The sequence below is a fragment of the Hirundo rustica genome, chromosome 22 (genome assembly GCF_015227805.2).
Source record: "Hirundo rustica isolate bHirRus1 chromosome 22, bHirRus1.pri.v3, whole genome shotgun sequence".
NCBI lineage: Eukaryota > Metazoa > Chordata > Aves > Passeriformes > Hirundinidae > Hirundo > Hirundo rustica.
Genome location: NC_053471.1, coordinates 7256130 through 7280265, shown reverse-complemented (window position 1 = coordinate 7280265; position 24136 = coordinate 7256130). Strand labels below are relative to the sequence as shown.

Sequence of the window (24136 nt, the reverse complement as noted above, 5' to 3'; positions counted from 1 at the left end):
CCATTTTCTCCTTCAGGGGAGGCTGGGCTAAGCTGTGCCCAGCTTTGCTGCACCCCACTGTGGAGTTGATGGGTGTGGAGTTTGGTGCTGTTTCAGGGGCTGCGTGGAGCCAGAGAGCCGGGCTCTGAGGTTCTGGCAGCAAGGGGAGACCCAGGGCAGGGATGAAGTGGGGGCAGCAGCCTGGGCTGACGAGGCAGCGAAATGGCGAGGTGAGCTACGTCCACCTCTCTGCCAGCCGTGGTTGCAGCAAGCTGAACCTTTTCTTCAAAGGGAGGATGTGCCATCAAGATGCCACAGCGATGGGTACAGAGGGGGAAGAGCCTGTGTCTCCTCAAAGGGTGTGGAGAGGGGGAAAGAGGAGTAAACTCCCGGTGGCATTGTTTTCAGAGGAAGTGCTCAGTGTAAATAGAGCTTGTGGGAAGAGTTTGTCCCGGGCAGAGATGAAAAGTCCGTGTGACAGGCTCAGGTTATAAATGGCTTCCTTAGATTGATGTGAAATCAAAACATTTCTATTTAGACGAAGAAAATGAAGGGGGATGTTTACTTAGCCTGGAATCTTTAAACAGTGATTTGGGGTGGGGAGCTGGGCCTGGGGGGGAGGGTGCCCTCTGCCTGGCTTCGGGGATCTGACAGTCCCGACCTTGGGCAGATACAAAGATCCCTCATCCAGTAGCTCAGCTTTTCTCCCTCTGCCCATGAGAATGAAACACAGGTGCTCTGGTCTTCTCCAACCCAACAGTCATGTTCACCATTTCTCTGTAAGAAAGGTTTTCCTTCTGCTCGTGGACTTGACAGCCTAAAAGGGGAACAGGAAGGTTGGTAGAGGTAATGTCCCTCCTATTCCATAGACAAGGAAGTAAGGGAATGGAAAGATAAAATAAAAAGAGAAAAAAATCCCAGAGAAAAAAATCCCAAACACAAGAAGGGAAAGGAAAGATGCCAAGGGGCAGGGCAGGAGCTGAGGTGCAGAAGCTGAGGAGGTAGAAAGGCAAAGCCAGGGTGTGTGAGGTGGAAGGAGGCAGAGCAGGAATGGAAGACAAGTTGCAGGCTCCCTGGAATTGCTGCATACGCAGCAAGTGCAGCCTCAGGAACGTCTGTTCCTCTTTTCCTTTAAATAAATATTTATATATTCATTTGCCAGCTGTTGCACACACTTGGCTGCTCACCTCCAGACCAGAATAATGGGATCTGCCCTCCTGGCAGAAAGTGGTAGGGCAGTGAGGATTCGGGCTGCTGAATGTCTGCCTCCCAGTTATCTCCAGCTGCGAGCAGTGCTGATCTCACAGGTTAAGTAGGGCTGGCTATTGTGAGAATGTGGACTGGGAATCACCAGGCCGTGCTTGGGAGGGAGGCTGGTGATTCCGTGCTGACCCAGTGCCCTGGCCCTGGGCGGGCACTGCATGGAGGCTCCATCCCAGCCACCTGCAGCCAGCAGGGTTCTCCTGGCCCTTGGCCTGAGCTCACGGGCATGAGCTGGAGGTGTCCTGGCCAGGCTCTGCACGGAGCTCACAGCAGCCTCCTGAGATTCCCTCTGTGGTACCAGCTGGGCATGGGATCGGCATTCACTTTGTGCCCTAAACGGTGGGAATGAAATTGGAAGGGAAGGTGCTGGCAAATAGAGACTTGCAGCTTTATAGTCATCTGCCTGTGCCCATCTGTATGTGCGAGGGCTGCAGGCTTGTGTTGGGGAATCTGTGAAGAAGGAATGCGTGGGGGAAGGCACAGGAATGTATTTTGGGGAGATGGGACTTCTTAACCTGTACGTGTAGGACTATGTTTACGGAGTGTGCCAGCGCATACACACAGCTCTTTGAACAGCTGTAATTTCTGGATGGGGAGGTACATGTTTGGGAGCATCGTGTGCTTTCCCTTCATGAAAGCATGATTGCACGTAGGTGTTAGTGCCGGGGGGTGCGTTGGGAAAGTGGAGGAGTACATTTTGCCTTCCTTTGTGTGGGGGGCTAATATATTTGTCGGGGGTTATTTTTCTTGCAGTCCTTGACAGGGAAGCGTGTCTGAAGCTGTCAGGAGTTTACGCTAAGCAGCCACTCTCTGGCTGTTGGACAGCAGGTCTAAAGTTTCAGTCTGTTTGTATTGGGCTGTCATGTTATGGGATTAGGGGCTGTCACGGTGGCTTCTGGGTGCATTGTAGGGGGTCTGATTAATCTCAGTGTGCTGCTTTGGAGCAGCACCTCCGTGCTGGTGACAAGGAGGTGTGGGCTGAGCTGCCACAAGGGACTCCTGTGCGGTAGGGGAACCCATTCTTATCATTTGAGGTCTGGAGACGTTCTGTTTGCTCTACATGTGACTGGCCCCTCTTTCAGCACAATGTAAAATCCAAGAGCCCATTTTGGAGGAACCTCCACCTCCAGCAATATCCCCACAGTAACTCTTGTGGCATGTGTGACCAGCAAGTGCTTTATTGGGTGCTCGTCCTGAGCCCTGGAATGCAGGGCAGGGTCTGCCTTGGCTCTGCTCTGGGGGAAGAGCCAGGCTGTGTGCCCATTGCAACCTTCTGTCCTTTAACCCTGCTTAGTCTGAGCATCTCTCAGGAAAAAAGAGAGAAATGAGACAATGCAGCTGCTTTAGAATAATTATTTTGCTTTTATTTGGGATCGAACCTTGTTAATTGTTGGTGCAATAATTATGCAAGTGACTGATAGAGACCATTTAGTTCAAGATTCCCCATGACCTTGAAGTTAAGACCTTACCTTCTTCCTCTCTCCCCCCACCTTCTCTCACCCCTCCCTTACTAGCTGTCACATATGAATAAACTACATTAAAATAACAAACTCACACTAATTAGCTGATTGTGCTGGGAAGTATGAGAGCAGAATTTCCTGTGTGCACCAGCAAGCAGGCAAAGGGGCCTGATCAGCCAGTACCAGCCCCCAGCAATTTTCTCCATACTGCTGTGACACACCAGTCTAGTTCCGGTGCTCTAACACACACACTTCGCCAGTGCTCCTGTCCTCCATAATGGCTCTTTTAGGTGCATACTGGTTCTCTTCTCTGAGAATATGCAGAAACTCTTTTAGGTGAATTCCTCACTGTCCATAGGGTTAGGCTTGGGAAGCTGTTGTCCTTGCTAGAGATGCTTGGGTGCAGTTGCTGGCTAGTGTGGTTTCGGCACCCACTACGTCTGGGATAGAGCTGGGGAGCTGTAGCAGGCGGTTCTGCAGTCTAAAGGAGAGGGCAATCCAGGCTTTTAACAAACTTGTATCCTGCCTCAGCCAGGAGCAAAGGTTGGTGTCACACTCACCTGCCTGAGATGTTTGGGGTCTTTCAAGCCCAGTTCTGTCCCAGCCCAAACAGGTGTCTCTTTCTTTTGGCCAGTGGCATATTTTGGTCCCAGCAGGTTCAGAGGGTGCTTCTCACCGAGCTCTTATGGCTGGGCTTCCACTCAGAGTTAGGAAGCACAGAGCAGCTCCACCCTTCCAAGGATGGGACTGGTCATGCCTGAAAGCCCACTGGGTTGGCACCATCCTTTTGCTGTTTGGGTTCAAGTTGTCTGATCCCACTAATGCCCCTCCTTGCTTCTTTCTCCTCTCTCTTCCCAGCTGAAAGAACTATATGCACTGACGCAGCCTCAGGAAAACCCGCGATGGCTGCCAAGCGCAAAGGCGGCCTGAAGCTAAATGCCATCTGTGCCAAGCTGAGCCGCCAAGTTGTCTTTGACCATGGGGGAGCTGAGCAGGCACGTGTGGACAAGGGGCCACAGCCAGAGAGCATCAACAAGGACCTGCCCCAGCCTGGGACCAAAGACCTGGGGACAGAGTTTTCAGACGGACTCAGCCGCGTGCAGAAGATCGAGGAGGACAAAAGGAGGGAGGTGATCGAGAAGTGGGTGAATGGGGAGTACAACGAGGAGCCCTTGCTGGGGAGAGCAGAGGGCAAGGAATGTAAGGGCACCGAGAGCGCAGAGGTGCCCCCCGAAGGCGTTTACATGGTGCAGCCCAAGGGCTGCAGCGATGAGGAAGATAACGGGGACGAGGCAGACACTCTGAGGGGCTCACAGGATGGCAACTTCTTGGATGACAGGGATTCAGATGGGCCAGCGAAAGACGATGCCTACCGGTCCTCCAGTGGCGAACCAGGCTCCAAGCTGGGGGCAGGAACCACCTCAGGTAAGCCCTCTGTCCCCTCCATTTCCTGACATGGGGCAGCTGCAGAGTTACATTTTCTGTGTCCATGCCAGGTTCTGCAGCAGCTGGCAGCCAGGGAGAGGAGTAAGAGCCCTGTTCCCCTTGCAGAGGCCTGTCATTTTGCTCTTGGGACCATACAGAGTTTGCCTCTGGCTTAGCCTCCCCTTCCCAAGAACGGTGGTGTGAGGGTGGACGTGGCTGGGTAGCTCTTTGCAGACCACAAATCCCTCCAGACTCCTTCACACCACTCAGATGGCCATAGCTGTGGTGGGTTCTGGTTCCCTGGTCTTGTATTCCCACAAAAGCGAAGAGAAGCAGAGATTTGTCCTGTGACAAATCCCAAGTGGATTCTGCAGGGTGTCCACACAGGGGCCGGCTGGGTTATCTAACCACACTCGTGGCCACACATGGCACCTTGATTAGTAGTTACTGATCCTGGAAGCCCCAGGACGAGCTGAGAGAGGGCCAGGATCTCTGGCAGGGCTGCCTCTTCCACTGTTCCTGAGGTCTGAGGCAGAGCCCCTAGCTGCGGGGCCACGGGTGAACCGAGCGCAGCCCCAGGAAGGGCGGCCCCAGCTGCAGGGCCAGACAAGATGGGATGGGACGGGACGCGAGCAGTCACCGGGATGAAGGTTCTGGAAGGAATGGCCACCGAGGTGTTCCTCCAGGGACTGGACAGCACCAGGGGGAGCCTGCGGAAGGCTGAACTGAGCCAGAGCAAGGCTGGGATGGTTCCCGGAGAGCCCCTAGAGAGCCACTCAACGCTGAACATCTTGCTGCTTCATGATCCCTCGGCCCGGATGGAGGGGCTGAGGTGACATTCGTGTCAGGGTGTTGCCTCCCCTCATGAGGGCCCCAGTCCTCGAGCTTTGCCCACCGTGAGCTCAGGATCGAGCTGGTGAAAATGCCACTCCAAACCTCATTTCCCCCCACTATCTCATGTGTTCTTCCTCCAGCTGTGTATTTCCTATTTTCAGATTGCTTCTGCTTTATTTTTGTGGTTCATTCAAAAGCTGAGTTCAACAAGATATGTTGGGGAAAGCTACAGATGACTTTCTTGCTCCCTTTCTGATAGCCAGGTGTCCCCCAGATTGATTTGAGGGGGTGTATGAGTGCTAAGTCTTGATAAAAGCTTTGGGTGAATTGAATTTTCTCCATTAGGGTAGAGCAGCTCCCTCCCCATTTGTCTCTCAGCCAGGCTGAATCTGTAATTGAAAGATCTTCCCCTAATCTGCTCGACCTGCACGCACCCCTCCCCTGATCTCAGCACTTTGTGAATCCATCAAACTTTCCTCCTTTTGTGTGTGCGCATGTTTTCCTCCTCCTGTTAATAATGCAGCTGAAACTCATCTCCGTCTGTCCGTTCCCCTTCTGGAGAGGCACATTCTCTAGTCTTCACGAGTTCAGTGGCAGCGCACATAATTATGCATATAAGATATAAACAGAGCTGTTTAATTATCCTTCGCCACATCAGTGACAGAGTAATTAACAAACATTGCAAGATCAATGAGGGAAAGTGTGACCTTCAGTTTCCTTTGATAGGAAAGCCCTTGTCGTTCCCAGACACAAGGTGATTGTGCCTGGACTCTGGTTTAGTTAGTTTTAATTCACACCACTCCACCCCACCCCACCCCACCATTTACAGCTTTTATTTGCAATGAAAAGTAAAAAGAGGGGAACTTAAATGTAAAAAAAAATGTTACCAAACTAGGGAAAATGAAAAGAAGCTGAGGTTTCTCACTGGGGGAAGAGATTTGAGTAAAATACCTTTTCAGGACTGTATTGTCAAAGGATTATGCAAAAATGGGTAACTGTTCGGAAAGGGGGGGGAGGGGGGGGCCCTGAAGCTTCATTTATGTCTCTAAGGCAGGTAATGGCAAAGGAGGGGTCCAGTTTACATATAGAACCACGTGGGATTTGACTTGCAAACAGACGTGAAGAACCTTTTTATAAATGTCATTTGCAACATTTCCCTGAAAGCACAAGCAACATTCTTTGCTTTGGAAAGGACAAAGTTATTTTCCTTTACTTTTTCTGTCAGTGTTCAGGAAATGAATTTTCAGCCGTTCATCACCAAGTCTTCAAGACCTGATGTTACTGGGTGTGAGCTAAATTTATTCCAGTGAGATTTGGAACTTCCTCTGTCAAAAAGAATTTTTTTGTAGGGGCTGGGGGGTTGCAGGAGTCAGATAAAAGGAAAGGAATACAGCTCTGCCCTCCCAGTGAAAGTGGCTTTGGGGGAGTTATCACAGAAACCGTGATTTGAAGATTCTGAGCACCAGTTGCTCCCTATGAGAACAGAGGTTACAGAGCTGACAGTGCCTGAGCAGTGTTTAAAACTGAGCCCATACTTGGCATCAGCTGGAAGCTTGTGTGAAAAGCAGGAGCCACACAGAAAACCAAATCCTACGTCTAACAGGCTTTCTTGGTCAGTGGGAAAAGTGATCCTAATTATAATATGAGGATGAGAAGGGTCACTGCATCCCAGGGTCCTGATGTGTACACACACTGTCCACTTTCTGAGGATTCAGCTAGTGCCCATGTCTTCCACCAGTACCTTTCCTGGTCTGTTTCCAAACCTGGCCACCTTTGTGTCCTTCTGGGCTGACAGGAAGGCTTGGTGTGCATCAGGCAGGAGTTCACAGAGACTCGGTCAATACTATTCAAGCCTCATGCTTTGAAACAAGATGGAGTTTCTTTTCGAGTCTCCCCTTGGAAAAACAGGACTAAGGATTGGTGCTCAGTTCTTTCCCTGTGTGCCTCCTCCCTGGCCCACCTGGGAAGCACATTCAGGAGTCACAAAACTGGTATCTGTCAGGAGATGGGTGTCAGAAGCTGATCTGGACATGCAGATATGTTTCTTCATACATTCAGGCACCCTCTCTTGCCCGCTGACTGGCCCATGCTTCTCTGTGCACATTTATATATAGCAATGAGATTTCTCAGTGTAGTCTCTGACACAGATCCCTTTCCACAATTGCTGACTGACGCACACATACCCAGGCAGATTTTCCTAAACATGTTCTTCACTTTGTCTGTTACACAGTGGGCTAAAGCAGTCAATAGGAGCTTCCCCCTGTACAAGCTTTTGGATCTGCCTTTCTTTTCTTAGCTTCTTGGCTAAGTCTCTTGGAATATTCATTGGCCCTGTTTTCAACCAGGAGAGTTTTCTCTTTCTAATTTCCTGGGGAGACTCCGCTTAGGAGAGCATACATGCCAAGTGTCAGCTTCTTGCTCATCATCCTGTATCCCCCAAGTCTACATGTAATTTTCCCTCTCGAGCAGAATAAAGGACATAGCCCTGGCTGGGATGTCCCATCCCCCAGTATCCAGACCTTGCACTCCATTTGGGCTGTTTTGCTTTTCCTTCCATATATAGTGTGCTGCTGCAGGCTATTTTTAGCGCCTTTTTTGCTAGCTTCGGATCCTTTGTGATATGATAGCTGCTCACACAGATCTCTGCTCTTTGGCAATGCCCACAAATGGAGAGCAGCAGCAAGGGGAGAGGGAGCCCTTTATTATCACACAGGAAAGGAGAGGAAAATGCGGTGCAGGGAAGGGGGAGGAAAACACAGGCATAATGCTTCCTGTGGCTTCCAGGATTCCTCACAGAGAGTGTTTCCCAGCTGATGTCCTGCTTCATTTTTGTCTGTTTGTGGATATGAGGAGGGTTTTCTCTCAAATACGTAATATCAATTACCTCTTCACCGTTGTCTGAAAGTGTATATGAAGTGAGGTGGTTGAGTCTAATATGATCCTTCTGGTGAGCCAGCTCCCTTCTGTAAGCTGCCTCCACTGGAGAAGCCTCCATGTTAGGTGCCTGAGCAATTAAATGCAGGTTGTCTTAACTTAAGGGGATGTGTTGGGCTTGTTGGGCTCGTGCTGGATAAGTGGAGCCACACTTCCTGGCAGTGAGCAGTGGGAACTGGCCAGAGCTTTGTCTCAAATGTGGGTGAGGAAAGACTGCACAACACCAGCAAAGCCGTTGATCAAAGAGGGTGTTGTGATCATCTGGAACCAAAGCTAAGCAAAGGAAAAGCAGAATTCAAGGTGGGTTTGGGGATTAAATCCATGACAGTGAAAGCTGAAACTCAGACTTCACAAAGCTCAAAAGAAGTTGGGAAGCACCCCCCCATCCTTTCCTATGGGCTTGGATTTTGCATCTAATTGTTTACACCAGTTGAGGTATAGCCACATGGTACCAGAGACAGGCCACATTGGCTTTCAGGGCAGTGGCTAAAGCTAGCAAAAATCACATTTAATAGTTTAATTTGGTATCACATTCTCAGTGTGGTATTCTTTTTCCCCTTGCAACTTGACACAGGCTGGCTAGAGTTTTTCTGTGCAGTGCTTGGAAATCGGGGCATTATGAGGGAAGCTGGGGGTTGTTTTACACATCCAAAAAGAAAGGAAAAGCAGAACAGGGAAAGCAGATTTAACAGAAATGGGAAATTGTTAGACCCAGTAGGGATTTCATGGGTTCATTCTCTTTTGTTGGGTCATAGAGTTACACTGAAATGGAAGTGGGGAAGAGAAAAAAAGTGGTGAAGAGGAGAACTGCTTTAAAGCAGAATGAAATTTTTTAATATGCTGTGTGTGAAAGATGAAGTTGTCCTTCAGGCAAGCCCTGTTACTGGACCCAGTGAGGAATGGTTCTGCATTTAACGTCCTGTAAGATTAATACCAACCCATGAGGTTGTGCTGGGCCCTGACACTGCAGGGGCATTGCCACCCATTCTGTGACTAACAGGGTGCTTATTCTGGAGTCAGGCATCCCAAATCCCATGCAGAATGCTGGGCTTAAGTGCCTGGAACGGGAAGGTCATTTTGGGCTAAACCGGATCCCAGCAGGTGTGGCTTTGTCCTTCGCCTTGCAGGCTCCAGGCACGTTCTTCACATCGCCTTCCCCCAGAGCCACGGAGACAGGGCACCAGTGTAGCAGCACTTCTGCTGCAGTTAAACAGCTATTCCGGGCAATCCTGGAGCAGGAATGTGACCTTCATGCTCTTGCCCATTTAGTGCCCATCACAGGCAGTCTTTTCCTCCATAGAGTCCTGTGAAAACTGATTTGTGGGAACTGATGGCTATTGAACTTCAACTGTGCTCATTGACAGGCTCTTGTGTGTGCAGAAATGCTCTCCTGTACGTGCCTGCCTGTGCAAGTGGCATCCCTGGCTGTCGGAGTCCCCACACCTTAGGGATCTTTTGGATCTACTGGCCTCTTCTGTGGCAGCGTCTTGGTGCCTTCTTTTTCCACTGTGTTTCAAGGCAGTGTTGCTTTGTTTGGAGTGGGACCCCATTCCCCCATCCTTCTGCTGGCAGTGTAGCTCCCTGTGCTGGCTCCCTGGGAAGGAGTGTGCTTGCCCATTAGAGCCAGGGCAAGTGTTGAGTAAAGATGATGAGGGAGGTTTGAAGGACTCCTGCACACAGTAAATCTTTACTCTGCAGGAGAAAGCAAGAGGGAGAGGAGGAGGAGCGCTGTGTCAGACTGAAGCCTAAATGAGGCCAAGCCAGCACATCAGAGCAGTCTTTATTTCTTCTTTTACACTGATATTGGGTGACCTCCAGATGTGTGTTGTTCTCATCCTGGTGGCCTGTGAAACTGCCTGAGGGAGTAGGGGAGGGGAGAAGGGAGGGAGAGACCTAAGGAAGGACAGCTTTTGCTCATTCTTCCTTCCTGTAATCAGGTTCCGTTAGACTAGCCCCTTCCTGCCTCTTCCCCAGCCCATGCTCCAGAGAACTGGCTTTCTCCCCCTCCCTGGAGCCCACATCAGGACAACAGCTTTCTCTTCTCAGTCTAAATCCTGATGGAGGGAAGGCTCTTCCTTACCTATTTTGCACCTGTGTGGACTTTCCCCTTTCCTGGTGTTACTGGAAGCTGTTCCTGGATGCTTGAGAGGCTGCCTGTAGGTTTCCATAGCATTCACTGGACTGTGGCTGTTTTCCACATGGCAAGTAGTAGCTGTCCAGTTATAGGGATTGAGAAGGAAGAGAGCAAGCTGCGTGAACCCCTACAAAATTGACAGGGAAGGAAAGGACTGCAACAGTGATGAGGAGTTGCCCTGTCTTAATCTTGCCTTTTCTTCTCCACTCCTTCGCACACTCCTCATTGCCAAGTTGCTCATGCACACAGCCTTTTCTGCGCGAACCCTGCCTTGATTCACGTCCATCTCGGCTGCTTTCCTTCTCTCTGCGCTGTTCTATTCTGCCCTCCTCCTGCTTCACCCTATATATTGCCTTGCCCATCTCCCTTATCCATTTCACACCATGCTGTCCTGCCTGCTCTCAGCCCTGCTTGCTCTTCACCAACACACACGGCATTTTCACATGGGTTTTCCCCCTTACATATGCCACCATCTATCCTCTGTGCACCTCCTTCCATACACAAATATACACAAGGACAGATCTGTACAAACCTCGGCATATTGGCATTGGTCTCACTTCCAGTAAAATTACTTTTTCTTCATATTAGGCCAAGGCAAGAGTGCAGGGACATTTATGAAACTTTGTTTAATGTACTGAAAAGCCATCGGCTAGAACATTTAGGAAATTGATTTTCCTGGCATTGATGAACTCTTTTTATTTTACCCCAGTATTAATTACTTTTTTTTTTAAAACAAATTAATTTAAGAGTCATAAAACCTAACAAGTGAGCCAAACGTCAGTAGATCATGTTCCCCTCTCCCTTTCCTCCCCTCCTCCCCGCTACTAGTGCTGGTATGGGAGGAGAAGAAAAATCAGTGCCTTGGGTGACTCTCCCCTCCTTCTGCAGGGGAAGCTTCATCACTGCGGGATTACGCCGCCACCACCATGAACGAGTTCCTGGGCATGTTCGGCTACGACGACCAGAACATGCGGGATGAGCTGGCCCGCAAGATCAGCTTCGACAAGCTGAACACTGCTACCTCAGAGGCCACTGCCACTGCTGCCTCTCTGCCTGGCGAAGATGCCATGAGCAAACGAGCCCGCTTCTCCAAGTACGAGGAATACATCCGCAAACTAAAAGCTGGAGAGCAGCTCTCGTGGCCCATGCACTTGGCCAAATCTGAGGAGTTGGGCTCCAAGCTGGGCAAAGAGCCGCCCTCAGTGCTGGCACAGCCCATTCGAGTGCCAGCTCCAGACACCTCCATGCTGACAGAGACCAAAGCCACTATCCTGCCACTGCCCTCTCCCAGCAGTTCCCAGATGCAGGGCCTGATGTCACGGGCCTCCAAATATGACTTCTTCATTCAGAAGCTGAAGACGGGTGAGAGCATCCGGCCACAAAATGGCAACACTTACAAGAAGGCCTCCAAGTATGACCTAGAAAACGTGAAGTACTTGCACCTTTTCAAGCCCGGGGAAGGAAGTCCAGATATGGGAGGAGCCATCGCCTTCAAGACAGGCAAGGTAGGCCGGCCTTCCAAGTACGACGTGAGGAATATTCAGAAGCTTACTCCAGTAAAAGCTCCGGTCCCCAGCCTGGCCCCTGCTTCCCTCGCCAGTACCCCCAGCAGCACTCCCGTGGCCGGGCCAGAGCAGTCCATCTCATTGCCATTCAACACTCCTGAGTACCTGAAATCAACTTTCTCCAAGACAGACTCCATCACAACTGGAACAGTCTCTACAGTAAAGTAAGTGTACTCCCACTTTTCTTGTCTAAGTGCTAGTGGGGGATCGTACCATAAGTCTGTGTGTGGTTCAGTGGGCAATTCCAAGTTCTTGCACTGTTAAATACTGCATTGTTCATGGGATCATTCTCTTTGTTCTCTCTCAAAGTGTCTGCTCCTCTTTTACACCTTACATCTCTATTTATCTGGTTTGCACTAAGGCTGTGTCCCACCATCAGCAGTCATAGCCATGAATCTGGAGTCCAGTAGCTCCTGAGTTCATAGGTTAAAATGAGAGAGGAGGGAACATGGTGCCGTCAGCACTCTTAAGGTCAAGGTTGGAACTACTTTATTTTCTTCTCCCTGTGCTTTCCCAGGCATTTAGATGTGTCTGTAGGAGAACCTGATTCTTGTTTCCATTAACTCAAATGCATGACTCTGCTGACTTTACTGGGGCGTTTTTGTTTGTCCCAGAACTCAGAAGACATGTTGATGCCAAATTCCCATCAATTTCCATAGGAGTTAGGCATTTACCTACTTCAGTTGGGCCAGGCCTGTGTCTTCTCAATTTGCTTACACAAATAGAGGTGATTCAGTTACCCCTCAGACAGGGCAAACTCATTAGCCCAATTGCCACTAATAACCTCCTGCACATACATTGCCAGCAGTCTCTGCAGTGGTGCCATTGACTGAATGGAGGTATCTGAAGGCCTTGCCAAACCTTGAATTACTTTTCAATGTGACTTCCAGAGGTGGGAGCTGTAGAATAGATACATATGTATGTCAGGCTGCAGCAGGGAGGAAGGGAGAGACTTCTCTGCTTTATTGTCATGGTTTGGGTTTACTTGTTTATTTTCTCACTGTGGACCTGGGGCTATTGAGAGCTGTGAATCCCATGGGGTCATTTGTAATAAGTCCAGGGCCTTCTGTCCTGCCCTCTGTGCCATCACACACACCCTATGCTTGTTCCTCTGATGAGGAAGAAGGCTGTTTTTTGTTTGGTATGTGGATGTAGGAGACCTTGGGCTTACTTGAATGCTCTTTGCAGTCCCAGCAAAGTCTGCATCACCCACTTTCCCTGTTTCCCCATGTGGAAGGCAGAGCCATGTAATGATACCTGTCTTCCATGTGAAGTTGTTGTTTATCAGCTGCCTGCAGACAGATGGGGAGCTCCATGGTAAAGGTGTTTGGGAAAGGACAGAGGATTATTAACATCTCTTCAAGATGCTCAGGGTCTGCTCAGAGTCCTGCTCAGGATGAACCTGTATGTGCTACAGATGACAGGCAGGGACTCCTATTACTTAGAAACACCGTGTTGTAAATATTCCTGTAGACTCAGTGCCCTGTTGTGATGGGTGACTTGGTCTGAGACTCTGTGCCTGAAATGTCTTGAGAACACTCAGCTGCCTGGGGTTCAGTCACCATCCTAGAGCTGTGCCTGAAGGCACAAGCAAGATAAGCAAGCCTCTTATCTTCTGTGGCGTTGCACTGGGATCCCAGATTGTTTTCCTTTCTCTTGCTCATTTCCTGCCTCTTGCCAGATGTGGGTTTGCCAGCACCATGGTGATCCTTCCTCTGACCACAGGACTTCCTCAACCGGGGCATCATGATGGGGCTGCAGCTGGAATCGAGGTGGCCAGGGTCTACTGGGCCACTTCCTACGTCCTGATCACATACTGCAGTACAGAATGGGCTCTGGTCCCTTCTTCAGGCTACTCACTAGATAACAGGCTTCCATGATAAAAGACAGCAGCTCGTTAATTGTGCTGGTGAAGAAAGTGCTGACTGCGGTATCTGGGCCATGGCTTCCAATTCCCAGTCCCCACTGGGTTCAGTAACCTGGCAGGAATTGCCCTTTACTCTCACACATCTGCACATGTACCCTTGCCATGGGTTTAAACTCTCTTAGATCCAATGCCATTAACCTGCCCTGAACTGGTCTACCTTCACGTGAACTCTGTGCGAAAGTGTCCTTGTTTAAACCAGGGTGCAGAGCTGCAAGGAGGAGGAGGGGAGGTTGGGCACAGACAAAGCACAAAGAAGATAAGTCCAGCCTGTCTGGAGGTGCATTGGGGTGGCCCTGTCTCTGGAGTCTGGCCCTGGATCTCATCTTCCCTCTTCCTGAAATCACTAAGAATGTCATTTTTGTCTGCTTCCTAATGATGTAAAATAATCTAGGCTTATGTGACAGGTGGGGTGGTTTTCTCATTGATTAAAATACATCATCTGTCTGTTAGAGTTTTGGGGTATCTGTGAAACAGAGAGGCATTTGAAGCCCCATCCAGGGGCTGGAGCCACTGCCAGTGCTGGTCATAGAGCAGCAGGGCTGCTGGCCACAGGGAAATGGGCAATAGCTTGCAGCATGGCTAGCAGTGAGACTCCTGCTGAGCCAGGGGCAAAGCTTCCGTGCCCACAAGGGCAGCATTGCCAGGTGTCCCAGAGAGGTGTTTGTCTGCATATGGCCATCACTTTTTTGTATAGGCATTTTTTCTGTAGAAACAGGTTTTTGTGGTTGATCTTTTCAGTTTCTCCAACAAACTGTTCTGAGTCCTGCAAAGAGGGAACATGCAGGAAGGGTGGTACACACGCAGCCTGTGTGTTTCCCTAGGAAAAGAAGATACAGGATTTGAAGGGCAAAGGGGAGGATATTTAAACTTACGGGTGTCTTCTGGTAGCCTTCCCTGGGCCCTCTCTCCTGATCTGTCAGTGGTGTGTGGGAGAAACAAGGAGTTTAAGCTGTGCCCTGTTCCTGCTAACCAGCTGTACCCTGTGTGTCTCTCATTAGGAATGGATTACCCACTGACAAACCAGCCGTCAGCGAAGACGTAAATATTTACCAGAAGTATATTGCCAGGTAGGCAAAACTTTTGACTTTTCTGGGGAGAGGGCTGGGATTAAGAAGGTGGAGTGGTGGTGGGAGAGACAAGGTCTTGTCTGGATCAAGTGTTTAAACCAGACATTGGCACTTCCATTTCCCATGGCATCTGTACTTGCTCTGTCCCCCTGCTTGGGAGAGCAGTAGCTGTGAGAGATAGACAGTCATGCCAAGAGCATGCTTAGCTCCCTGGAGCTGTTAAACTTTGTGATAAATGGTGGAAATCTGCTTCACTGAAGAAGCCCAGGATTTAAATGGGAGTTCTGCCTCTTGGCTGTTGTTCTTTCTGTCCACTGCCTTTTTCGCCTACCATGTCCAGTGTCTGCAGGAGGCAAGCAGAGAACATCTGAGCTCTGAAAATCCAGGCTGGAGAGATTCACAAGTGACTTGAGTTTAGGGAGCTCTTGGCATCAACATGGGATGTTTATCCTAGAAAATATTTGCAGCTCATTTGTCTGAGAAACCCTCACTGAATCAGGTGCAGAGTAGGGCACCTTATCACAGCTGTGGGCATACTTAGGTCAGGACAGTGATGCTGAGAGGAAGCCCAGGGCTGTAGTGGTGGGATCGAGTGAGTAATGCTGCAAGAGCCAGAGGGACAGAGGAGATGACTGCATAACACCTGCCTGGTTTAGAGCTCGTGGTATAAAGGGGCCATCAGGCTTTGCCCCCAGCCAGTTGAATCCTCCATCGGTAGTGTGAGAAAGCTCTCAACAAAAGCCCCTCGTCTGCAGACAGACGCGAGGCAGAGAAGCAAGGAAAGAAACTGGAGGGTTTGCTCCCACCAGCACTTGGGCACTTATTAATGGAAGGGGAAAGGAGTATGTACTGTGATTTTCCACCTTACCAGAGCCCAGAGAGAGTCTCCTTGCGGGACACAGCCACTAGGAAAGTGAAGGGAACATTTTGGCAGGGAGAAAGAGTGGGAACAGCACTCTCCTAGCTCAAGGGTGGAACAAGAAGTGACTTAATTTCCTCCCTTTTGCCCAAACCCCAGATGCAGGAGAAGGGGGCAGAAGACCCCATGGGAAGAGAGGACAGTTGTGCCACCACAGGCAGCTCTTCAAGCAGCAGTGCCTCAAGTGCATGTGAGGATTCACTGCCCCGGGGGACAGTACAGTAGTAGAGTATATAGAATACAGGAAGGAAAGCAGGAGTTTAAATCTCTCTTTGCATGGGGCAGAAGGAGCAGCATCCTTTTATTTCTGAGATAGCAGGAATTGCAGGGATTGCAGTGGAAGAGGAGGTGGCACCTTTCTGTCCCCCATTCCCCTCTCAAATAGAGAACTGTAAACACTTCAGCCACATCCACTGCTTGTGGAGCTCTGCAAGCCCCTTCCCCTGGGTCAGGCAGGTAGCTGAGAGAGGATTGTGAGCTACCTCAGGGACACCACATCCTGCTTAAAAAGGCTCCGCAAACCACCCGTTGGCAGCACAGCCACTTCCCTTCAATTTACACACATTTAAAAAAACAGTTTAAAGCCGTAAAATCAAGGGGTGGGGGGAGAAGAGACACAACGCTCTTATGTCTGTACTGCATAATTAGCTTAATGAGTTTGCCAAAGCCACTGCCAAAAGCTGCCCAGGGATAATCCATTCTCTCACACAACAAAACAAAACCTCTTACTTAGCTAGTTTGGGTTGGGTTGTTTTTCCCCCTCCTCCTCCCTGTATATTTATAATTAAAAAAAAAAAAGACCACAGAAAAAATTATTATTATTATTATTAGTGCCTCAGCAGATGGTGCTTCTGGCAGCACTTGCTTAAATATTTATTTCTGTGTGGGTTTCCTCCCCCCTTGTAATTGGGGTGGGTTTTTTTTTCTCCTTTCACATCATCGTTACAGAGTAATGAGTCTGTAAACACTCTCTAAGCATGCTGACTTCTTTATTTATTATTTTTATTATTATTTATCAACTCTTTCCAAGTCAAGACTTTCTGATCAAAAAAAAAAAAAATAAATAAAGTGAACCAATTAATGTAAAGGAAGAGGGAGTGGGGTGTTCTTGTGCAATTGAATCTATGTGTCTGTATTGACAACTTGGAATTTGGATTTGTATATCAGTGTGATGAGCTGGTCTGTGAGTTTACTTTTTTCAGGTGTGTGTGTTTGTTTGTGTGCATGGAAACTGTGGGTGTGTTCATGTAAATTCAGGGGGGTGTTGATGTACTGTAGAGTCTGTGCACGTAAATGTGCGTGTGTGTATACGTATAAGTGTGTGGTGTGTAAGCTTTCCTGTTATGAAAAACCTAAACAGATGCTGTGCTTTAAAAATTAATAGCTTTGAACTGTTTCAAGTGTCAGAAGAAACACAGGATAATATAACCCTTTAGGAGCCCAACCTTGCATACTGAAGGAGCAGAACTTCCCCCTTTTGTGCTGGGTTTGCCACTTCCCTCCTTTCCCCAGCACACGGCTTGGTGGAACACTTGTCCCTCCCGTCCTGTGCTATAGACACCACACACATCTTTCTGTAGCACATGGAAAGGAAGGTAGGAGTTGGAAGTGCTGGAGTGCTTGTTTAGCTGTTGTTTTTAAAACTGAGCCCGTGGGTTATTCCTGCTAGGATGCTTCAAATAACTCATCTCCTGGAGTCAAATCTCCTTGGTGTCTGGCCCTTCTTTTATTCCAGCTGGTATCTCTAGTCATTTTGCATCCTCATTTTTGATAGTAATTTGAACTGCTTTGTATTTGTCAGCAAGGTCTTTATCATCCTCTTCTCTCTGCCTGGCCTGCAGCACACAGTTCTCCAGCCCTGCACAGCCTTTTGCTCTTTTTTCCCCATCACATCAGTGGAATAGAGAGGAAGCTTCCCACAGGGCACTTTCTTTCCTTGAAGAGCTGCTGATGGTGCTTCTGACATAAAGCCCTGGACTAGCAGAACCAGTTGGTTGTGTGTGCTGTGGAGCCACATGTCCCTGGTCAGTGCCACGGTGGCTCTGGCGGCTGCCCTGGACAAGCCTAGCAGTTGAGCAGGAATCCCTTCCTCTGCTCTCAGTTCCACACCTTTGTTTGGGCAGCCACCCCTGCTGTTTGCCTTGTGGTTTGTTTCTTTGCTACTGAGGTTTGTTCCAGTTTCTCAATCACCTGTTCTGACGTGATCCTGATTTCCTGCAGTATTTCTTCTTCTCCAGGGAAAGGCATGTCTGCTCCTGGCATCTGTCCCTGTCTCCCTTTGTGAATGCTGAGGCAAAGAAGTAATTTAATTTTTTAGCAATGTCTATCTTTTCTGTCAATTAAGTCCCCCTTTTGTCTCCTAGAGGCCCTGCTGTCTCCACAGTTGACCTCCTCTTCCTTACTGTGCTTCAGAAATGGCTTATTTAGTATTGCTTTTCATCCAGACTCTTTCTATCCCATAGCCTTGTTTTACCTCACCTTACAATGATCCGTAATCTTCCCTGCCCCATTCCTCGATTGTCCCAGGACACCCTCACTCCTCTTCATTTTCCTTTTTTGTCTTTTTGTCTGTTGCCCTTCCTCATTTCTTTCCCATGCCCTTTATCATATGCACTCCTGCTGTGTTTAGCACTTAAGTGACGTGAGGAACCTTTGAGGAACCTTTGAGCAGATGGTACTTTATCTTTGAATGTTTCCCCTCTGAGTCCCCTTCTCTCCACTGCTTTTTCCTTTCAAGCTCTTCGAGGGTCCTCTAGAATACACACGAGGGAGTTCATTGCACTGATTACCCCATTACTGGATCATCCCCTTGTGCCAATTCCTGGTGTGTCTGTCAGACAATAAATTCTGCATATTGACTGTTTTTATGTCGATCTTACACAGCATTTCTTGTCTTTCTGGTCTTTTTTGTCACGCTGTATATCACAAATATTAGGAGTTTTCAACTTTGCTGCATGCAGCTTTTCTGATATCCTACTAGATGGGCTTATACTTAAAATTTAGAATCCATATTTACCCAACATTTGTTTGTCTCCTTCTGACATGGGAGGTTTCTGAAACTTGCTGGTGTGGTATCTAAACTCTATTCTAGAATTGTGTGGTGTTTAGTTCTAGGAACCCTCCTCCCTTATACTTCCCCAAGTAAACAACTTAGATAACGGAGATGAATTTCAAGAGAAAAGACAGATTAGGGATGTACAGGACCTGAGTGATCCGGCTCAAGAAGTGCCTTTAAATAGTGACAAATAAGCAAGGAAAGATGCAAGGGTCACCATCCTTGGAGGGGATAAGGGAGGTGGGATTTAATGCTATAAGCATGTGAGATGAAAGCAGGAACAGGACTCAGTTTATTTGTACCTTGCTTATAGGCACTGCTACCAGGACGGTGTTATTCTCTCTCCCTCTCTTCTGTCTGCAGGTTCTCTGGCAGCCAGCACTGTGGACACATACATTGCGCCTACCAGTACAGAGAACATTACCACTGCCTGGATCCCGAGTGCAACTACCAGGTAGAGCAGTGCTCAAAACAGCAGCACAGCTCCCCAAATATACGGGGAGAGTGTGCGTCCTCCTGTGCTTTCCCCCCACATACACACACATGCCTTTTCACTTCACCGCTCTGAAAGAGGACAGGATATGTTCTGAATTTAACAGAACTTTATTTTGCTCCCATTTCACTCAATCTAATACCATTGAACCAAACTCGCACTGCCACAACGAGGAGCTGAGTATGGATCAGCTCGTCAGTGGGAACTACTCCACATTTTTATCAGTGAAACACCAAGAGCTTGTGCTGTGTTACAGACTGTGCCTGAAACTAGGGAATGCTGATCTGTTAGTCTGTCTCTTTCCCTCCTGCTGCCCGAGTGACTGTAGCAGCAGTATCTGCAACAAAACACGCAGTAAGGCCAGCAGCAGTGTGGGATTTGTGGGGAAGGCGTGGGGGTAGGAGCAATGCTGTAATTGCTGGGAGAATTGCCAGGGTATGCACGTCAAGCTAGCAGGTCACGTGCCATGTTTGTTTACCCTTACCCCAGGTCCGGGAGTTTGACACTGGCATTTCTGTGGTCAGGCTGGTGCGTGAGTGGGAATCCCAGAGTTTGCCTCTGCCGTGCACCAGACACAACTTCAGCCCTGCCCTAGGAGACCTCTGGGTCTCACGGGGATGAGTCTGACCACAGCAGAGGAAGTTGATGTGGAGCTGCTGGGCTTGGCTGCGGGTTTCTATTGATCAAAGGAGAGTTTCCCTCCAGGATGCACATACTGGTCCTTCTAGCCCAAGCATCAAGTGATCAAGATGAATCTACCCCAACTGTGACACAGATATCCCTGCACCAGAAAGAGAGAAACTCAAAGGATGGAAAACTAGAAAAACCTATTATTATGATTGGCCTCATGATTATTTCCTAAAGAGTCTGGAAGCTGCTTGCAAAGGAGCTGTCTGGTCTCACAGGGAATAAGGATTTAGGCTGCTTTTTAAAATGCAAATTATTTTATGGCTGAGATATATTTTAGAATAAGTAACGCTTTGTAATAAGTGGGCACAAATTAGCAATGATTGGCAATAGCAATCCTGTATGTACACCCTGGGAAATCATAGCTCCAGCCTCCAAGGGATTTCTGTTGAAATCTATATCCATATATTCCTGTGCCAATACCAATGAGATTGATCAGGATTGATATTACAGGAGGAAAGAGTGGAGGCGATAATCATTTGTTTCCTATGAGGCAGACTAGAAAAGTTGTTAAACATTAGAATACAGGCCTTTTCAATTACTGCTCAAAATAAATGGATATTGATTTCTTTTTCAAAAAATCAGATTTACTTTCTCACCTTCAGTGGTAAATATTGATGTCTGTGGGAAATAGAAATAAAAAGCTTAATTTTAAAGGCACTTATCCTGCTCTAAAAATGGGGTACCCCTTCATTGCTTCAAGCAGGTAGACACTGAAAAGGATATTCTGGTCATACAGATTTAGCTCTGAGCTCTATTTTTCTGTAGAAAAGCATCTTTTTCTGTGACTTGAAGAAAGTCTTATGTCCCTGTTTTCCTAATAAAACCGTCCTACCTTCTAGGGGACACAAGAGACTTAGAATGGGAAGACAGTGTAAAAGAGCAAAGGGTTTTTCCTGATTTCTAGTCCGACATGAATGTGGCAGCCAGTGTCTTGCTAACCACTACAGTGAAGCTTGGCTTGGAAGCTTGGCTTACTTGCTTGTAGGCTGTTCAGTTCACTGGTTTACTTTCTAACTATAGCACTTCTTGAGATAGTAGCAGCTAAAATTATGGTAGAAGAACTGCAGTCTTAAAGCTGCAGGGAGCAGATTCTGGGCATCACCCCAGTGTCATGTTTACTCTAGAACTTTTCATGTGTGTTTACTTTCCCTTTACCAAGAAGATACATGCACACAATTCCTCTTTAATCTGATTCTCTTGGGGTGATTACTTGCCAAGTTTTCAAGTCCCGGTCCCATAACAACAAAAGACACCCACCCTGCCCCCAGGATTACTCACCCACTGGCATCATGTGTGTCTCACTGTCTGTCTCTGTATCTCTGCAGAGATTCACTAGTAAACAGGACGTGATTCGGCATTACAACATGCACAAGAAACGTGATAACTCCCTGCAGCATGGCTTCATGCGCTTCAGCCCCCTGGACGACTGCAGCGTGTACTACCACGGCTGCCACCTGAACGGGAAGAGCACTCACTACCACTGCATGCAGGTAGGGGCAGCGCAGGGGCCGCGGCGTGAGCCAGCTCCTCTCCGGCCTTCTGGGAGGATTCACGGGTTCCGGCCACCCAACGCTCCCTTGTCAGAGAGCACGGGGCTGTGTAAGGCAGAGGGGGGACATTCATAGCCTGTCTTGCTCGCTTCTGATTCAGGAACCTCATTGACAAGTCTATGCCTTGTCCCTACTGCACTTTGTCCTGCCAGGTGTTGGGAATGGCAAAGGGAAAGCCCTGTTCTCGGTTTTTAGAAGCCTTGTCCATGCAGTGAGGCAAAGCAGGTCTCAAAGTTTTCTCACAGTCTTTGACTTGTTCAAGGAAGTCCCATTCTCCGAGACTCAGGGACTTCTATAATGCCACTGCACTTTCTCTGCTCAAATCGGATCTGTCCCTCCCTTGAAACCAGACTTTCTTGCGGCACATCTGCCCTTTAGCACTGGGTTAATTTCTTCCATAATAAATTTCCAAAGTAATTAAACCTTAATGTCACATATCTGCACTTAACACCCCTGGTTCTCCATGTCCTTTGCCAGTGGCACTCGTGTGGTGTAGGCTGAGAGCTGTGTTTCAGGGGCAGCCAAGCTTCAGCAGCAGTGTAGCCAGAGCTGGAGCTGCTGCACAGATGTCACTGTGATGCCTTCACTGTTTTAGACATAGACATTGTTTGGGTCTTACCCTGATTGTTTGGTGACAGATTTTCTGGTCTGAAAAGTCAAGCTCGCTTCCTGACCTGTCCCAGCAGTTTAAGACCCCAGTTAAAGTCACAAGGCCTTAATCACATGCTTAAATGCTTTGCTAGGATAGACTTCAGCATATGTTTAACTTGAAGTCAGGTAAGCACTCTGAAGTCAATGGGGCTTAAGGACATACTTAAATGTTAGGCATGCACTCAAATTCTGTCCTGAATAGGGGCTGGTTGAAGCATGTGCTTACAGCATTTGATAAATTGGGAATTTCATGTGTCTTTCTCTTGAGGACATTTTCTGTTATGCTTCCGTAATATTGATTATTTAGTTTCTTCAGTTGAGCAGGGTGGGATTTGTTTGTTTTGGTTTTTTTAGGGTACAAGGAGTGTTTCACAGCTTTAAGTCACTCTGAGTTGAAATAGAGACCCTCACTTACACAACCATATATGGCTAATTCCATCCTGTGCCCACTGTCTTCCAGTAAAGTAATGCCCATGTAAGCAGTGTCTTACAGGAAAGGTATCAGAACATAAACTCCAAATTAAAGAAAATACTGCTTAAATAGCAAAATTTGTGCCATCCATCACATAGGATTTTTTTTTTCTTTATGTCCATAATTGGTGTGGATAAAATTCAGTTAGCTGTTTATATAAACTGACATTTTTTTAGGCTTTCGCACCAAGAGCTGCATTGCAAATTATTCCTAAGGACGCTTTTGTTTAATTCTTTTTTTTAATGTCATGCAGGGCCTGTCTTTTTTCAAGGTGTCAGTGTGGAGAGAGAGAGGCTCTTTTATATTGGAAATAGCTGGAGATCCTTTTTATTTTTTTCTCTGGGTATTTGTCATGGGTTTTGTTATTGCCTGTTTGAATCAACCTGGGCTGAACTAAGGGGTGGTGTTTTCCTTCTCTTCATTTCTGAGATGGTGCAGGCATTGGCACATGTTGTGCTAGAAGAAAAGAAAAAAATCCTCCCTCAGCAGGGCTGAGGACGTTTTCAGATTCCAGTGGGTTTTTACTCAATATGGCAAAGTTGCCCCGCTTTACCCAGAGGAAAGCAGGTTTTCAGCATTCCGTCCTCGTCACAGCATTCCCATTCGCTGCACAAGTTTAAAATTATTGAAGTGGGAGTCTTGAACAGTGACGGGAAAAAAAGTCACCAGTTTGCTAAAACCAGCTGAACATGGGGTTTAAGATTTGCTAGAATGAAACCATTTATTACAATCTCAAAAGACTGGTGGGCCTCATGTTGCACCAGCATGCCTTACCTCCCAGAAGGACTAAAGAATTAAATCACTTATTCCCACTCAATTTTGTATTCTTCAAGTAGATTAAATCCTACTTTGTTCTGTGTCACTCCAAGATAATAAAAAGCAACAGCATCAGTTAGCATTCTGTTCTTTTTAAGAGCAGGAACCCTACTAACTGCTTCCCCAAGCAGGCATGATTATCTGGAGCTGGTGTTTTATCCCTTCAGTCCTCCCTTTTTTCCTTAAAAAAACAGCCAGAGTTGGTTTGGGTTTGTTTTTTTTTCACAACTGCTCAATGCTCTATCAGTCTCTAGATTGGGAATTAAAGTGGACTTAACACCCCTAGGAGAAGCACACAAATGGAACTGTTAAATGTACATGTGCTGCTCATGTATTTATTGCTGCTGGTAATAATGTCAGGCTGTTAAACCGCTGTGCTGATGACTCCTCTTTCGGCCTGGGGTAGGTGGGTTGTAACAAGGTCTATACAAGCACCTCTGATGTGATGACCCATGAGAACTTTCACAAGAAGAATACACAGCTCATCAACGACGGGTTCCAGCGGTTCCGTGCCACGGAGGACTGCGGCACTGTGGAATGCCAGTTCTACGGGCAGAAAACCACTCACTTCCATTGCAGGTGAGACAGCAGGGAAGGGGAGGAGTCCTGCCTCAGAGCTGTGTGGTCTGTTTGCCTCCTTCTGCCAAGTCATAATTTCAGGAGTATGCACAGGGATTTGATTTGCCCTGCTGTGACCTTCTCAGCACTGCTCCTGGGAGAACTTGTACTCCAGAGCAGATGTGATTTCCAGGACTGTGCCACAGACCACTCTGAAGGCAGGAGTATGATCTGAGGAGAGGATACCCACTAGAAAATAGAGCCTAGAATCATATGGGAGAGAGACCACAGTGCTCTTCAGAGTGCAACTGAAGTAGGCCATTAATATATTACTAATGGCACTT

The 24136-nt window shown here is 47.9% G+C and overlaps 1 protein-coding gene across 3 annotated transcripts in view; it reads left to right on the top strand.

Moving 5' to 3' along the window:
• Window positions 1-24136, top strand: part of CASZ1 (castor zinc finger 1) — an 83712-nt gene that overhangs the window by 37003 nt on the left and 22573 nt on the right. For all 3 annotated transcript variants that reach the window (XM_040084344.1, XM_040084345.2, XM_040084346.1), the window contains 6 exons: window positions 3561-4127; window positions 10918-11758; window positions 14520-14588; window positions 18926-19016; window positions 21071-21235; window positions 23641-23813. In XM_040084344.1, the coding sequence (XP_039940278.1) occupies window positions 3561-4127; window positions 10918-11758; window positions 14520-14588; window positions 18926-19016; window positions 21071-21235; window positions 23641-23813 (1906 nt within the window). The remainder of the gene's footprint in view (window positions 1-3560; window positions 4128-10917; window positions 11759-14519; window positions 14589-18925; window positions 19017-21070; window positions 21236-23640; window positions 23814-24136) is intronic.